This window comes from Rhinolophus sinicus, linkage group LG18 (genome assembly GCF_036562045.2).
Source record: "Rhinolophus sinicus isolate RSC01 linkage group LG18, ASM3656204v1, whole genome shotgun sequence".
Lineage (NCBI taxonomy): Eukaryota > Metazoa > Chordata > Mammalia > Chiroptera > Rhinolophidae > Rhinolophus > Rhinolophus sinicus.
Genome location: NC_133767.1, coordinates 7,992,227 through 8,009,008, shown reverse-complemented (window position 1 = coordinate 8,009,008; position 16,782 = coordinate 7,992,227). Strand labels below are relative to the sequence as shown.

The window sequence follows — 16,782 nt, the reverse complement described above, 5'->3', positions numbered from 1 at the left end:
GTGAGTTATACTGAGGCCCCCAGAGGGGAGGGGGACCCCAGGAGTCCCCTAAGCTCGATTAGAGTGGACCTGCCCCTTTTGCCTTTGTGTGTCCCACCAGGATAGGTGTCTCTCAAAACCAGCTCACATGTGTGCTGTATGAACGAACACACCCCCAGTGACCTGAGTCTCAGGCCACTGGTTCTAGGCCCAAGGGCCCTGAGCGTCAGGTTTCAGGCTGAGGCTGCCGTTCCTCTCGGCAGGCACCGGAACCGGGGGAAGCTGAGTGACCTGGTAGCCGAGCACCTGGACCACCTGCACTACCTCAATGACATCCTGATCATCAACTGCGAGTTCCTCAACGACGTGCTCACCGACCACCTGCTCAACAGGCTCTTCCTGCCCCTCTACGTGTGCTCACTGGAGAACCAGGACACGGTGCGTGGGGCCAGCCCAGGCCCCTGCGGGCTGACCAGCAGCGTCAGAAGGGGGAGGCATGGGCCCCTTGAATAGGGCTGAGCTTTGCCAGGACCAAGGCTTTGAGGACCAAGGGTTTCCTGTCCTTTCCTCCTATTTCCGGAGGGAGGGAAGGTGGGGGGGGGGGGGAGAGGAAGTGTGTGTGTGTGTGTGTGTGTGTGTGTGTGTGTAGACCGTAAACACTGTAAAAGTGAATGAGAAAAGAAGACTGACATCAGAATGAAACAGGAAACCTCTACGAATTTAGGTTTTTGGCATCTGTGCATCCTTTGCTGAGGTGTCCTCATCCCTGGTCACTTTTTGCCCGAGTTCATTGATTTGGAGAAGATCCAGCCAGCCACAACACTTGCGCAGACTGGACAGGAAGGGACGGAGTCCACTTGGGAAAAGCTCCCAGGGCAGTAACTGTCCCCAGCTAGCAGGCTCTGCCTCCCTCGTGGGGAGAGTGCCTGTCAAAGCGCACTTCCTCCGGGGTCCACTTCCCTCTCTCAGGGATGCTGGGCCAGTGTGTCTCCTGTGCTGCATATTTAATCTGCCCCCCAGGGGACTCTGAGCTGATGGTTCTCGGCCTCCCCCTGAGAAATGCCGCTTTGGGAGGGGAAGCCTTCTGCCCCCTCCCTCCCAGACTTAAGGGTCAGAGGCCTCAGCAGGAGGTGAGACAGAGCCAGCTGGTTACTCTGCAGGGGCTTCAGCCTCTGCAGACTGTGTCCCAAGGGGTGTAGCTTTCTTTTTGGAGATGGAAGATAGAGATTCTTGCTAAAAAAGAGTAAATGGATGCAAATTGCAACCCTAAGTAGATCTAGCAGAGGACGCTCTGGGAGGCAGACAGAAAGCATGGGAAGCGGAATTTTTAGACCTGGTTCAAATTCTGCCTCTTCTCTTTCTTCACTCTGCAACCTTGGACAAGGCAGTTACCCTCCCTGAGCAGAACGAAGGTCCTGAAGGTCCTCACAGGGTTGGTGTGAGCTGGGGTTTGCTGAAGCTCCGTACAAATGAGGGGCTTTGCCGAGGCTGCAGTGCCCCAGTGTCTCCCTGCCCCATTTTGGGCCGGGCTGGGTCTCCAGCTGTCAGGGGCAATTAACATTCTTGGTCATTTAAGGAGCCAGTTCTTTTCTTGGGTCCGGCCTCTAATCCATGACTAATGGTGAGAGATTTCTCAGGTGGAAGAAACGTGGTCTTGCAAATGGGCGTTGAATGGAGTTAGGTTGTGAGTTTCTTTTGCTGAGTGGATTTGTAGCAGCTCAGGGTCCTGGAGGAAGTCGGGGACAGCCTGTCCCCCAGACAGATGGCCTTTGGCTGTGTGTGTTCTGTGCTGCTCACTTATGTGACCTGGACGTCTCTCTTTCTTTCCCCTCAACCTTTATTAGGGAGGAGAACGGCCGAAAATCAGCCTGCCCGTTTCACTCTACCTTCTGTCACAGGTATGTTTGATCGTTTGCCTGTGTCCCCACCACTGTTAGGGGTCTTGGAACACTGATGCCCTTCAGAAATTTCTTAGGTCACATTGCCCTGTCTTCCCTCTCACTGTTCCCCATCTTGAAATAAAATAATAAAAGGAAAGACACTGAGAGGGGGTGCTAGTATCTTCATCGGGGTAGAGGGTGGAAATTGAACAAGAAATGACAAATAAATCTAAGCCGGTACTTAGGTAGTTGAGTTTTACCATGGGAACTGAGGTTTCCAAAACAGCCAACGAGTGTCCTGAATACCCTGGAAATGTAGACTGCCTGGGTCTTATTCGTGGCAGTTTGAAATAAACTCCAAACTGCAGGACCCAGTGTGTGCACGCACACAGCAACCCTGGTTTAACAAACTCCCATTAATGAGGCTGTTTTTAAAGGCTTTTCTCATGGCTCTAGTTCCCAGATTATCTTCTGGAAGGTATCTTGTAGCAGCCTCAGTTCCCAGATTTGTGTCTTGAGCCAATTTGTCTGCCTACCCCCTTAAACAAGTGTGTTTCCTTCTCGTAATTATGTAATATTTACAAGAAGGGAAAAACTCCATGGTGACCCAGTTACATAACTTTAAAAATATTTTTATTACAAGCAGTCCAGGCTTCCAGGCCATCTCATTAGACTGTCAAGTAGTCAAACGTTTGACCAGAGGTCTGTTCTCACTTCTGCAATTGCACAGGTATTTATTTGCTTTGCTGAGAGAAGGTCCTTCTAACTATGTCCCTGGGCCATTTTGAGTTTGAGGTGGAGCTGTCCCCCGTTGGCCTGAGGAGAGAGGGGCAGACTCCGCCTCCTCCCAGTGGCTCTCCAATCAGGGCCCGCAGTGGCCTGCTCGCTCCTCACTCCAGGAGTCTTGTTCTGGGGGCTCTGTTTGCTCGGAGCTCTGCACTGGTGCTGACTCCCTCTGAATGCCCCTCTGTGCGACGCAGCTCAGTGCAAACCCCAGCCTCTCCTGGCAGCTTTTTCCGCCACCTCATTACAAATCCGCCAGCATCTCCCGCTTGGGATTCTGGGAGTCTGGCAGGCCCCTAGCGGGCCAGATGCTCAACCACAGGAATCTCATGGAACAGTGCCTCTGGACCCTTCAGCTGTTGGAGTATTGCATGGGCAGGGTCTCCTCTGAGAGGCAAGGGGTCAGGCCACACCTTTGACTCTGAGAACCCCTTTCTCCTGTTTCTTAGTGAAGGTCCAGCCGCTCAGGCGCCCAATTACTTGTTGTAGTATCTCACAAAAAGCATAGCTTATAATTTGTTGTTCCTCAACTTAAATAACAGAGCCCTCCCTCCCCTAAAAGCATTTTCATTCAGCGTTAGTAGAATACTGCCTGAGTGTGTGAAAACCTCAAAGCAGGTATAAATCTTGGATCCTGAAGCCCTACATCAAAGCATCCTTACAAATTATTTTACAAGCACAGCCACAAAACCAAGACAATGCACAATAACATTAATTCGGTGTGACGGGATTCTGTCCTGCTGAAACTAACTCTTCAATTGTAATGAGAGTGTGGCGCAGACCAGCTGGCCCAGCTTTTTGAGCCTGGTATGTACACACTTCCGTGTTCTGTGCAGTGACTGGCTGTCCTCTCACTTTTCTCCATCCAGAACCCAGGAAGGAATGAGCCCTGGGTGCCTCCACAGGTGGGAATCGGTTGGCCTTTTTCAGGTGGACCTTAGTAGGTGCTCACTGAATGTTTATGGGTTGACTAAAAGAACGAATAAATGATCACTAAGGTCACCTTCACACAAGCTGCACAACAGATGTTTGTGGAATGAATGAACTTGGTGACTAAGGTTTGTTTTGTGGTTGAGGTGTGTGTGGCGGTAATTGGGCCATGATGAGGTGGGTACCACATTTGGGTATTTTGCCTATACCTTTAATTTGAATTGCATTTATTTTTTGGACAAAATATTCATCCTATTCAAACACCACAAAATAGCATATAGGGAAAGGTCTCCCTCTGGCCCCTGTCCTGCCAGGCACCCAGCCTACTCCCCAGAGGCAGCCAGTGTTTGTTTCTGCCTTTACTTTTTTTTTTTTTTTTAACAATATTTATTGAAAAAAAAAAATTCTGTAAGTTAAAAAGTTCAAGCAGGTGAAAACCAAGTTTTCTTTCTACTTTTTAACCCCCCTGATTTCTATCCCTGGAGACAACTATAGTTACAGGGTTTTCCTCTGTCCTTCCAGAAATGTTCTTTGCCAGCGGTTCTCAACTGGGGGTGATTTTGCAGCCCCTCTCCCCCCAGGGGATGGTTGCCAATGTCTGGAGACATTTTTAGTTGTCATAACTGGGGTGGGGGGTGGTACTGGCATGTAGTGGGTAGGGAGACCAGAGATGCCACCAAATGGCCCACAGTGTATCCACAGGACAGTCCACAGTAGTGCCACGGTGGAGAAACCCTGTTCCATGCACATAAAACAAATACAGACGTGTGCACACACCCTTTTTATATACAAATAGCAGGTAGCCCCACACTGTGCTGTACTGGTTGTGCCTTTACCTTTGCGAGCAAAGTGGCAGGTGTCTCTGAACCAGTTTTGCAAGGCAGTGTTGCATCCTCAGATGCCTCAATCCATTCCTGTGAACATTGGGCAACAGGGTGGGGTAGCAGGGCCGTCCCACATGGCCCAGTGCCTGCTGATTTTGCACCCTGCCGTGACTAGGTCTGTCCCTGGCTCGGGTGGCTTTTCTTGCCCACAATTTGCATGCCTCCGCCCGCTGCCATGCAACCCAGGTGTGCCGAAACCTACTGCAAGCGCCAGTCTTCATCCCAGCGATGGGACCTCGGTGGAGCCGGCCCTTTCCAAGTCCTTGATTGGAACAAGACTCGCCGGCCCCTTCTTCCCGTATGACTTAAGTATTGGGCCGGTGCCTTCTTGTCTTATCCTAATCGAACTTGACACTGAAATGCCTGTGGAGAGGAAGGAGTGTGCTGGTTTGGCTGCTCCTTTCCCAAGTTGCTTCACTGCAGCCAGATTTGGCCTCACCCAGCCGTGAGGGTCAGTCTTGCTTGTAATGCACTTCCTTCCGCTGAAAAGCAGCCAGCCTAATAGGCAACAGTCTGACTGAAGGAGGGGTTAACCCTAGAAGGAGAATCGCATAACTGGTCTCTCCTATTCTTAGGATTTTATATCACAGGATTGCTGCGTACTACAGGACTTGTGTAGCCCAGCCTCGCCGCAGATCAAGGAATGGTTGGAAAGACGGCATGCTTGAATGCAAATCCCTTTTCTTCTTTCTCCCCAGGTCTTCCTCATTATACATCATGCACCCCTGGTGAACTCGTTAGCTGACGTCATTCTGAATGGCGATCTGTCAGAGATGTACGCTAAGACCCAACAGGATGTTCAGAGAAGTTGTGTAAGTCGTTAGCGTTGGGACTATTTCTTGACCTTGACAAGACGCCATTGCTCGTGTTGTTAACCTCTGTATTTCTCTCAAACCAGAAACCAACATTCTGCTTGCAGCAGTGACAATGCATACGCTGGTCTGGGATTCAGGGAACCTAACCAAAGTCTTGAAATGGGTACCCAGGAAAAGCTGGGGGTCGGGACTAAGAGTGGATTCGTTGGTTGTATGTCATTGAACATGGAATTCTACCACTCTGGGCCTCAGGTTATGTATCTGTGGGATACCATTATGGGGACAGAATAGGAGAATACCTTGTCTAAGGCGCAAATAGCTACGGAGGCTGGACATGGAACTTCTGTGAAGATGCAGGCCCCGTGTGAGAGCAGTAGGGAGTGGTGGGGACTGTGGCCGATTGGAGAGTGTGTGCGTCCTCTGTGAGCAGCTGCTGTTCCATCCCAGCCTGCAGTCGTTCTGCAGGAATATGGATGCAGTATTGTCAGGTTTTCTCATGTTACCAGAGGAGCTGAGAATCTGCATTTTGATGCAAAATCTCCCAAGTTTTACATTGTGAGCCACCTGTGGCCTAAACAGGGCATGTTTGTGCATTTTGTGCTCTGCCAAAGGAAAACACCAGATGACCAGTGTAATGCCTTCTGATGCTTTCCCAGCTGGGCCCCTGTGCGTCTTGCCTGACCTGCCTCTTATCCTCCCTAATGCTGGTCCAGCTTGCTTTCCCCTGCAGAGGGCCCTGTGTTTCTGCCTCTGTACCTGTGCCCTTACTAAACCCAAAGTCTGGAAGGCCCTTACTCCTGCTTCCCTCTTACCGTAGATCTTGCCAGCTAAGCAGCGAATGGCAGACGTCTGTCACTGTATCTGCCACAGCACATGGGTTTGGCAGATGCGTTTGGCAGATGCGTCTGAGATGAGCACAGTGTTTTTGTACCACAGCTGTTTTATGAGCACTCTGGCTCTGCGGCCAGGTTTTTAAGCAGTAGGCACACAGGTAGGGCTGGCCTTGCCTTTGGGACATTGGCTCTGGTGCCAGATCTGAGCGAGTGGACGGAGGGTCACCTGGTAGCATGGAGTGCCAGATCTGCATGGGGTGCCATTGCAGAAGTCCCTTACCCTTCTGGTTTTTCTGGTGGATGATGGCTTGGCCCGGCCATTTTGCTCTTTAAGGGAGCACTTGAGCCCCTGAAAAGGTTCCCAGAAACTTTCTGTCTTTGTTGGTGGTGGCGTAAGTTCAGCCGAATTGAATGGTGCCTTTTCATGGCCCCTGTCTGGCTCATCCCTTCTTTGATTCATTCAATAAGTGTTTTTTAAGCTCTTTCTTGGAATCTGACATCGTGCTAGTTCTGGGGATATACAAAATCCTAAGTAGTTTCTGTCCTATTGGAGTGTTCAGTCCAGGAGAGACAGGCGTTCATCAAACATACAAATGACTGTACTGTCTCGAGGCTCACAAGTGTTCCGCAGGAAAGAGTAGTGTTTGGTGAGAGGATTGAACCGAGAGTTGACGGGGTGACAAGTGTTGCCCAGGGAAGACTCCCCTCGTGGGCCATGTCGTGACAACACATGGTCTAGAAAAGGTGGAGCTGACTTCGTTTATGAAGACAGAGATAGTTCTTTGCAACTTTTAAAAACTCACTTAAACTCGCTTTTGCAAGTCAGAGTGCTGAGTCAGCAGAATCAGCGGGGCCTCCAGTCAGAGCTGCCAAGGACCCACCGGTCACCTCGGGCGAGTCGTTTTGCCCCATTTAGAAAACAGGGAGAGTGAGCCCTGCTCTGGAGGGCTATTGGCAAGGGTGGGAAGAAAATAGGCTTAAAGTGCCATCAACTTCACTGATATGTGGGATATAAAGCTGAAAACAACAAAGGAACAAGACACGCAAATGAAGAAACAAAAACTTATAGACACAGACAATAGTTTAGTGGTTACCAGAGCAGAGGGTAAGGGGGGAAAGGGTGGTAGATGAAGGTAAAGGGGATCAAATATATGGTGATGGAAGGAGAACTGACTCTGGGTGGTGAACACACAATGTGACATATAGATGATGTGTTACAGAATTCTACACTTGGAACCTATGTAATGTTACTAACCACTATCACCCCAGTAAACTTTAATTTAAAAAAAAGTGCCTTCAAGTGGCCTTCAGAGCTGTTTAGTTTGGGCTTCACAGTGTTTAAAAGAAAAATGTATGAACTGTCAACTTCAAAATTTAGGAAGTTTCGCATAAAAACCCAGATTTCAGGATCGTCTTGAGCAGTCAGAAGATCTGGTCCCCACTTGACACATGTTTCTGCAGGAAGCTTCTCAGAGGCTGCCCATCACGTAGGCTTGTGTTTGCCATTTGATTTGCCTGGTCCCCATCCAGCCTGCTGCTAATTCATACTACATTTACATTAGCAATAAGTGGGAAAATATTAGACTTTCTTTTGTCTCCAGATAGCTGTTCAAGGCTTCATCACAGAATGTCTCCCTACAAGACACTCGCTGCTGAAGTTAGACTTGGTGTTCCAAGATGAACCCAGAGATCGCTGGGACACTGGGGTTTGCAGGGTTTCTTCATTGAAATTGATTGGCATGCCGTTGTAAGAAATAATAACACCCTTTCCCTAGTTTTCTCCCAGTGGGAACATCTTGCAAAATTCTAGGACAATGCCACAAGCAGGATACTGACATTGCTGCGTGGGGTTTACTACTTGAGCAAAAGCAAATTGCAGAAAGTTCCTGGCGACCTCTGAGCTTAGGATACACACTTTAGTTGAACCCTGTAATCAGAGGCAGGGTTTAGATCTGTTCTTTCTCCTGATGGCCTCCTCTTGGGATGAAGGTCGTGCCTCCAATGTGACAGACGCACAACCGCTCCTTGGGGGGGATGCCTGCACTGGAAATGAGATTCTTCTGAGTGTGGAACGAATTGCCAGCCCTAGTGAAAGTGTCAGCTTTCTTCTTCCGGTTTTTGCCTTTCTCCGGGTGCAAAATCAAAGTATGTTGTATTGTGATGACTGCAGTTGAAATTTGGGAAGAGGGGAGGTGAATCTCGCTTATGACTGTTTGACAATAGTCCTGCTAAGATTTACCTTCCTTCCCTCTGAGCAAGAACAGTCTCCTTTTGTTTCCTGCTTTGCTCGGATGTGGTTTGGTCATACTTCTTTTAAGTTTGTTGGTCTTTTTTAACCTACTTTCTCCTTCCCGTAATTTGTAGATAAGTTACTGGTATTGCTTCATTTTTACCAGCAGACCTTTCACAAAACCAAACCAAAATTGAAGAGAGAGAAACAGAGGGGAGAGCAGAGTTATTTGAAAAGTCTGTAATTTAGGGTTAAATTTAAAATACATCAGCATGGTTAAATAAATGTCTAATTGAAATTCATCTGTGCATTAAAACATATGGTTCCTGCTAAGGGATAATTCTTGCTATAATTTTAATGCACAGCAGATAGTGTTTCTTGTTGGGGGAAATAAAATCAGAGAACACTAATTCTGAAACTGCTAACATCTCACTATTTTTGCAAAATGAAATATATAGATTAGATTATGGGCTACGCCTCACGGTCTGCAGGTACTTTTTTTTAAAGTAGGGACTTTTTTCATCCTGGGTGCCTGTGGATGGTTTCCTGAGTTTGTGCATTCATTCATCCTTTCCTCAACAGACGCGCCACGGTGCACGGGGACGACACGACCCCTGCCCTCCTGGGCGTCCATCCCCCGCAGGGACAGGGGACCATGTCTTGAGACGCCTGTATCCCTGTGCCATCTTGGTGCTTGCCAGATGCCCACTGCAGGGATGAATGACTCGATGGGTGAGCTGTGAGCTGGTGGTGGGGTCACACGGCCCGTGGGATGTTCTCAGCGACTCTCAGCACAGGAATAGCCTCGGGGCGTGACCCTCACCTGACGCCACCTTCTCTTTGCTCAGAGGCTGGCTTCTGGGGAAGGCGTGTGAGTGGGTTGCTGTTGGTGCTGTGCCGCATTCCGCCTTAAGAGGCAGCCGCGTGGAGTGGACGCCGGAGCCCGATGGCCTGGCCTCCTCAGATCCGGGCTCCTCGTTTTACTAGGTGTGTCCCCGGGCAAGTTAGTTCACCTCTCCCAGCCTGTTCCCTCGCCCCTCCGATTAGAATAACCAACCCGGATTTTTGGAGAGGACTAAATGTAGCACTAAGCGCTTGCTCCAAAACCCAGCACATATCCAGGCCTAGATGCTAGATCGTGTCATGATCATGAGCTTGGCTTCCGAGGCTGCAGAACAACCCTGTGTCCCCTCTGGGACCTCCCTTCTTGCTGTGGGCACATACAGGGCGCCCCTTAGGAGCTGCCTTATGACAAAGGCACAGAGGGCCAAGGGGTAGCTACAGTGACGACACGATGGCAGCACCAGTAGTAAGCTAGTAAGCGTGGCCATTGATGACAGTGGGATGTCCCTCTGTGCGTTCTAGGCCCCCCGGTTGAGCCGGCCCCAAATACAATACCTGGAAAGTGCAGGATACTTAAGCAGCTGATGTGCGTTCACATGATTGGCTGGCTGTGAATTCACAATGGGGACTGAAAATTCGGGGGCAGAATATGCTCGTTTGTCCCAAAATGAGGATGTCGACCGTCTCTGTAGGCACCAGTTCAGCCGGTTGGGATGGTCTCCTGTGATTCTTGGGGGACCCGAAAGAGTAAGCGCACACCTGTGTACAGAATTAGCCGCCAGTTCTGTGTGTGACGCCTGTCCCTCCTCGGGGCTGTGCCCTCTGCTCGCAGGATGCTCTGCCAGGACATGACCTGTGGAAATGGCAACTGAGAAAGTAGCAGTCCGGCCTCTGTGTGTGTGCAGAAGCAGAAGCATGGGCTGGGGGCCTCGGGTTGGTACTTCAGTGCTCTCCCCAAACCAGCCTTGAGTCAGATGGCAGCTGAGCCTCTCGCATATTGAATGTAGCAAGCAGAACAGCCATCTGGATTAGAGTTCCCTCACGTCTTTCCCTGGCCCTGACCTTACTCGTGACCCTGGTTAAGCAATGCTGGTTCTGAAGGACACACATTCTTTTTCTTGAACGGGATAATGAGCTTCGGGGAGATGGTTGATTGTGAACACTTAAGGAAAAAAATAGACTTCTAGAAATCTAGGGCCTTAATTGGCACAGTTGCAAACATTCCTCATGTGCATTGTCCCTATTTGTAGGGGCCGTTGTGGCCCGTCACATAATCCCTCAGTGGGATTACAACTCTGGGCAACATGGCTGCCTGCAGAAGTATTGAGAGAGCAGTGCTGGCTCAGGTAGAAGAGGATTTGACAGAATCAAAGAGAATCCAGGCTGCAGCGTGTCCCACATATCAAGTAGGGCACCATTGCAGCTGAGACCGCTTGGAAACGCTCGGCTCTCCCGTGCAGAGGCAGGGCTGGCCAACTGACAGAAGTCCCAGTGTGGAGGCTTCTGGGGGGCAGCCTTTAGCCAGGGCTGCAGGTGACTGGACCTGAGGGGCCGGGGGTGCTGGTCCTAGGCCAGTGAGCCAGAGAAGGGCCGGGGGTTCTCGGAATGGTCACATCCCAGAGGAGCCAACAGGGAAAAAGAGAGTGGGCAGAGCAGGGGTGGGTGTGGGGGTGGAAAAGGTTTTATGACTCAGACCCTGGTTGGCTTTTCTGTGTCTGCCTAGCAGCATGACACAGAAAGGGCTGGGGCGGCCACGAGGCTGGAGACAGAGTGCGGGTGTGAGGGAGTGTCCTGCCCCTGCTGAAGGAGTCAGCTGTGAGACCAGTCCGCATTGAACCAGTGGTGACTTCTTTCAGGTTTCCGCTAACATCAGGGAGATCGAGGGTGGGGACAGAAAACGGAGGTGCTCACCGCTTCTGGTGTCTCTGCCCTGGGGCTGTGGTAGTTTTCATCAGCAGCCTGGCCCCTTTGGGCATTTGAGTTTTTTTAACCAGGCTCTGAGTTTCTTGAAGTTGGGTCAGCATTATTTATTCATCTATTCAACAGATAATCACTGGGCATGTATCAGGCACTGTTCTAGGCACAGGAAGTACACCAGGGAACGAAACAAAGATCCTTGAGCTCTGGGAGGCTTCTGTTGTAAAGGGAAGAGCCAGAGGAACAAGAACACTACCGTGTTTCCCTGAAAATAAGACCTAGCTGGACAGTCAGCTCTAATGCATGTTTTGGAGCAAAAATTAAGATAAGACCTAGTCTTATATTGTGTTATATAAGACCTGGTCTTATTTTAGTGTAAGACCAGGTCTTATATTAATTTTTGCTCCAAAAGACGCGTTAGAGCTGATTGTCCGGCTAGGTCTTATTTTCGGGGATACACGGTGTTAGGAAACATCATAGCGTGTTAGCTTGCGGGAAGTGCTCTAGAAATGCATCCAAAGTGAAGAAGGGAGAGGGGGCAGCGCTGGAGGCTTGGGTGAGGTGCAGTTCCCCATAGGGTGGCCAGGCTAGGCCTTCCTGGGAAGGTGACATTGGAGGAAGCGAGCCAGGTAGCTATCTGGGGGAAGAGCATTTTGGTGGAAAGAAGACCAGTGCAAAGGCCCTGAGGCAAGGGTGTGCTGGGGCATCTGCAAGGAGCCGTGTGCTGAGGCTGAGTGAGCAGTAGGGAGGGGAGGGCACATGGCGCCCTGCAGGCCCCTGGAGGACGTGGGAGTGTTCACTGTGAGAAATGGGAGCATCTTCACCTTTATCCCCAGTGTTTAGCATGGTTTCTGCAGTAAACATCAATTGTCTTGAAATAACGGCTCCCAATGAGGGACCCAAGCTTCATATCGCTAATGAGCCAAGGAGATCCAGTCGGTTAGTGCCAACGTCCTCTAGCCAGGAAACTTGGTTTTGCTTGGGGTGCTTTGCGGATCTAACGATAGTGGCCTGGGAGGGGAGTGGTGTGAGTCCCATTGCCCGACAGGGCAGGTGGGTGTAACTCATCCCGGGACAGTGGGGTTTCCCCAGTGAGGTCTGAGGCCGGCTTGCCGGAAAGTGCCTGCTGACCACTCGCCGAGATGCTCATAGCCTCACCCCAGGGGACCTTCCCGGGCACCTCCAGCCGTGCCCTGGGACACCTTCTCCAAAGCTTCACGCACAAACAGAAGGGGAAAAAGAAGCACATCAATTCCCTTAAACAATATGGTTGTGGGTGACACTTGCGCTCCGAATGGGTCATTCCCTAGTAAGAGCAGTGCCCAGCTGTTGAGCACTTACCGTGTGCCAGGCTGGCTGGCTTGCTCCCTTTTTCTTCTCCCTCCCACAGGGATTTCTGGAGCACCCACACATTTCAGGCAGGCAGGCCGCAGGGAGTACAGGATGGACGAGACAGATGAGGTCCCGGGTCCTGACCTTCTGGTCGGGGGAAGCAGTGAACAAGCTTGTCAACCCAGATTTAAGATTGGATCTGGGAAGAAATAGAAAACAGGTTTGGGAGATGATGGTGAGGGACGTCCTCCCTGAGGAGGTGACATTGGATTTGAAGCCTGAAGGATGAGGCGCTCACTCACCCTGCCTCGCGAGAGAGAGCTGGGGAGTGGGTTGGGGGAAGGGTTGTGATGGTCAAGGCATTGAAAACGGTGTCAGAGTCCTCAGTAGGAGTGAGCTGGCTGTCTGGGATCAGAGAGAGCCCAGGATGCAAGAAACGGATCTGGTCAGTGGGGGTGGGGAGGGGCGTGGGGCGTTTTTCTAGAAGCGGGCCATGCTTCTCGCTTGACGTCTCATTTGGGGCAGTATTAGCTCCCGCTCTCCCATGCGGAAGCCGACACTTACAGAGGTAAAGTGATTGTTCCATTGTCACCCAGGTGCGGGGATTGCAGGCGTTCAGCCCCGAATCTTCGTGCCGTTTCTGTTTTGTGTCCTTATGTCACCATCTGCAAGCATAGTCACTTCCAGTTTAGCATGAGATGTAGGGTTCAGGACCGAGTGTTTCGGGTACTTGAGAGTCACCAATATGTCACAGTCCATTATCTTCTTTTATAGAACAGACATAATAGTAAAATACTCTTCCTAAAGAAATACCAAATAAGTGCTTGGTATGTCATTATCTAATGAGAGTGTATTTTATTTTCCATGAGTGTCGAACATGCCTCTTCAGTCATAAATATCCTGCAGTTCATTCATCCTACAAGCATTCATTACCTCCTGATTGACTGCCAGCTGCGGTGCTGGGGTGGGCGGCAGAGAAATGACCTGAGAGGGAGAAGGCCAGGGCGGGTGAAGCTGGTCTGCAGACCCAGCAGCACCCCAGAGCTTTCTGTCCAGGAAGTCACTGCTCCATCTCGATGTTACCTGCTGTTTGTCACAGAGATGCTGAGTGCGTGGGCAGCGCGTGTTTCCTGAGCTCCGAGATTGTTCTGATTTCAGATAAATGGGTATTTCTTTGGTTTATGCCTCTGCCGCTGCAGCGCTCGCAGATAATTGGCCAATTCGTGGAGAACAATGCCATGCTCCTCTTGTTAATGGAAGTGGCCTGTTACCTCTTCATGTTTCCCCCCTCGCTAGGTTTTATTTTCCCCATTAAATTTGGCAGCGTTGCCCAGACGCCTCGCTGATGTGGTTGCGATCGTGCATTCTGGACACGCATTTGGGCTTTGGTTCAGCAGCCCCACATCACTCAGGGTTTGGCATGTAACACTCGCCGCCATACATCACCCTGGAGTTTCTTCCGTCTCATGTTTGCTTGCTGATCACCTCATTCTGGAACGAGGAGAGGCTCGCTCTGCAGCATTTGTTGGCCCGCTTCCCTCCATAGCCGGTTGCAAAGCCACATGCAGTGCTTTATGCTGTGCTCGGCCTAAACCTGGGCCACTGTGACCCTCTGTGATATTGGCAGCTCTGTACATGAGGCAAAAATGGGCAACAGTTACACACTGTGGTCGGCCACAGTGATCAACCGATCGGAGGGTCACCTGGTGAGTGACATGTCAACGTCCCTGCGCGTTTGCGCCACAGCTCCCCCAGTGAGTGTGACAGTATCGGGCCTTTACCCCAGCCCTTAGTGCTGGTGGAAGGGGATGGATGTTTGAGTAGTGCAGCAGCTCGGTTGCACACAGGGGCACTGACACTAGACTTCCTGGGTTCAAGTCCTGCCTCTGCCTCTCAATAGCCGGGGACCTTGGGTAAGTCCCTCACTCTCTGCAACTCTCTGCCCCATTCGTCCTTTGGAGGATAAAGTGAGGCAGTGTCTGCAAAGTGCTCAGAGCAATTCCGGGCACATTTCAGATGCTCACGGGTGTTACTGACAGTTGTTATTACCTGGAAAAAATAATGAGAGAGTATGCTGCCTCTTGGCACCACAGAGCAGCCCTGGGGGGGATGTGCTAATAGGAGACCCATTTGATGCATGTGGAAACTGAGGCCCATAGAGAAGGCAGTGAGCAGTGCAGCCAGGACTCAAACCAAGGTGAACGGGACTCCAAGCCGAGGTTCCGGCTGCTCCAGCGTCCCTGTGGATCCCACCCTGCCTTTGTCTATGCACCACACTAGTCCCCTGAGGCTGGAGGTTGGTGAGATGGGCCAGGCTCCCAGGAGCACTTTGGGGAGGCTGAGCCCAGACCACTAACAAACCAGAAAGCCAGTGAACAGTGTTTCCGGGAGCTAGGGAGTCAAGGTTAAAACAGAGAGAGTGGTTGTTTTTTTATTTTATTTATTTATTTATTTATTTATTTATTTATTTATTTATTTATTTTTTATTAGTTTCAGGTGCACAAAACAATGTAATAGTTAGACACTTACCATTTATATCCCTCATCCAGTGATAATCCCTCTCCCCCCATCCACTACCCCTCTGACATCACACACAGCCATTACATTTCCACTGTCTCTATTCCTAATGCTGTACTCCGCTTCCTGTAATGATATATGTATATATAATTGTAGTTAACATTGATTATTGTTCAGCTTCAGCTTCAGGGGTACAGTGCAGTGATCAGGCATCTACATCATCCCTGAGGTGGTCTCCCAAATGGGACAAGTGTCCATCTGACACCCTACAAAATCTTTACAGCATTATTGATTGATTACGTTCCCCAAACTGACTTTCGTATCCCCGTGGCCATCTTGTGGTTACCGATTGTGCTTTCAAATCCCCTCACCTTCCCCCTTATCCACCCCCCCCCACATCTAGCAATTGTTTTTTAAAAGTTAGCCCCTCCCCTGCCATTTCTTTCATCCTAGTGATCTATTTGCCAGAGAGTTGAAGGTGAACAAATATTTCTAGAATGCCCCTTGGTGCAGGCATTATGCCCAGCATTTTTGCATTGAGGATCTCATTTCAGCCCCATAGTAGCAAATGACGAAGTTGCTATTGTCCCTCTTTTAAAAATGAGAAAACTGAGGCTCATTTGGTCAGGGTCACTCAGTCAGTAAGTGGGTCTGAGATCTGGGCTTGGGTTTGCCCTTACGTTGGGCACGTTTTTGTTAGTCAATATGGCTGCCTCCTGTCTTAGGGGAAAACCTTTCTCCTGGTTCTCAATTCCTTTAGCAGAACTGCTTGAAGTGAGGGATTCTGGTTGCTTCCTCAAAAGGTGAGTGAGCGAGGCCTGGGAGAGCCTGGGAGGTGAGCTTTCCTAGCGTTCCCGTTGTGACCACTCCTGCAGATCCAGACAGAATTCCAGGGCCATGTCACCTGTCCTTTCCCTTTCCTACCTGTTCTAGCCTTTCTCCCTCCTTCTCAGCCAAGGTTCTGCCTGGTGTTCATGCTGCTTTTCCTGGCCACCCTTCAGCCACTGCCTTCTCCCCTCCCTACGGTAACACTGAGTAGGCCCAAAGAAACGCACGCAACGGGTTATACCTACTAGGTGCTGAAGCAAGGGCACGCGGGCATCACTTCCCAGGCCGTGAGCGTCTTGAGCAGCTGGCTGGAGAGGCCACCTCCCGGCCCAGCATCTCCCCTGACTTCCCGTGTGCATGCTGCTCTCTGGGCGCTGGCTGAGCACATTGTGTCCCAGGGTACCACCGCTGTCAGCAAACACACGGTCTCCAGGTGACCCTGGCCTTGACAGAAGTAAAGGGTGAATGGCCAGAGCTCTGAGCTGACCTTTCTACCCTTCTTCTCTCTTCATGAGTGTCCTGGTGAACTGTTAACAGTCAAGACGTGGAGCAGTCACTTCCTTCTCCGTGGAGCCCTTCTCAGCCCCGCCCAGCTCCTGGCCCCGCGCAGTTCCCACTTTTCCTCCTGCCCCCAGGGTCCTCTTCCTCCTACTCTCCGTGTGGACTCACGCCAGTACCTGGCCTGCTCCGGGCTGGACTGTGAGTGCCCTGAAGGCGTGGCCTGGGCGTCCTCGCTCTCAGCCCGGCACTTGGTGTGTCATTGGGCTCAGTGAGTGACTAGGTCAGTCCCCTAGTGACGGCACTGAATCCAGCTTCCCAAGTTGTCCGATTGGCTCCTAGCTCGTATTTAGGGCATTGCGACAATCTACTTTATTGAAAATCCTCTAGGTAAATGTTTTGTTTTGTTTTAATTGAGAGATAACATAAATAAAGTACATAAAGGTACAGTATCCTCAGTGTATATGTGATTACAACTATGTGTAAATCAGGTCAAGATGGAACACTTTTCTG

At 50.5% G+C, this 16,782-nt stretch overlaps 1 protein-coding gene across 11 annotated transcripts in view; it reads left to right on the top strand.

The window, feature by feature from the left end:
• Positions 1–16,782, top strand: part of CLEC16A (C-type lectin domain containing 16A) — a 190,103-nt gene that overhangs the window by 27,519 nt on the left and 145,802 nt on the right. For all 11 annotated transcript variants that reach the window (XM_074323098.1, XM_074323101.1, XM_074323097.1 and 8 more), the window contains 3 exons: positions 243–417; positions 1,824–1,877; positions 5,155–5,268. In XM_074323098.1, the coding sequence (XP_074179199.1) occupies positions 243–417; positions 1,824–1,877; positions 5,155–5,268 (343 nt within the window). The remainder of the gene's footprint in view (positions 1–242; positions 418–1,823; positions 1,878–5,154; positions 5,269–16,782) is intronic.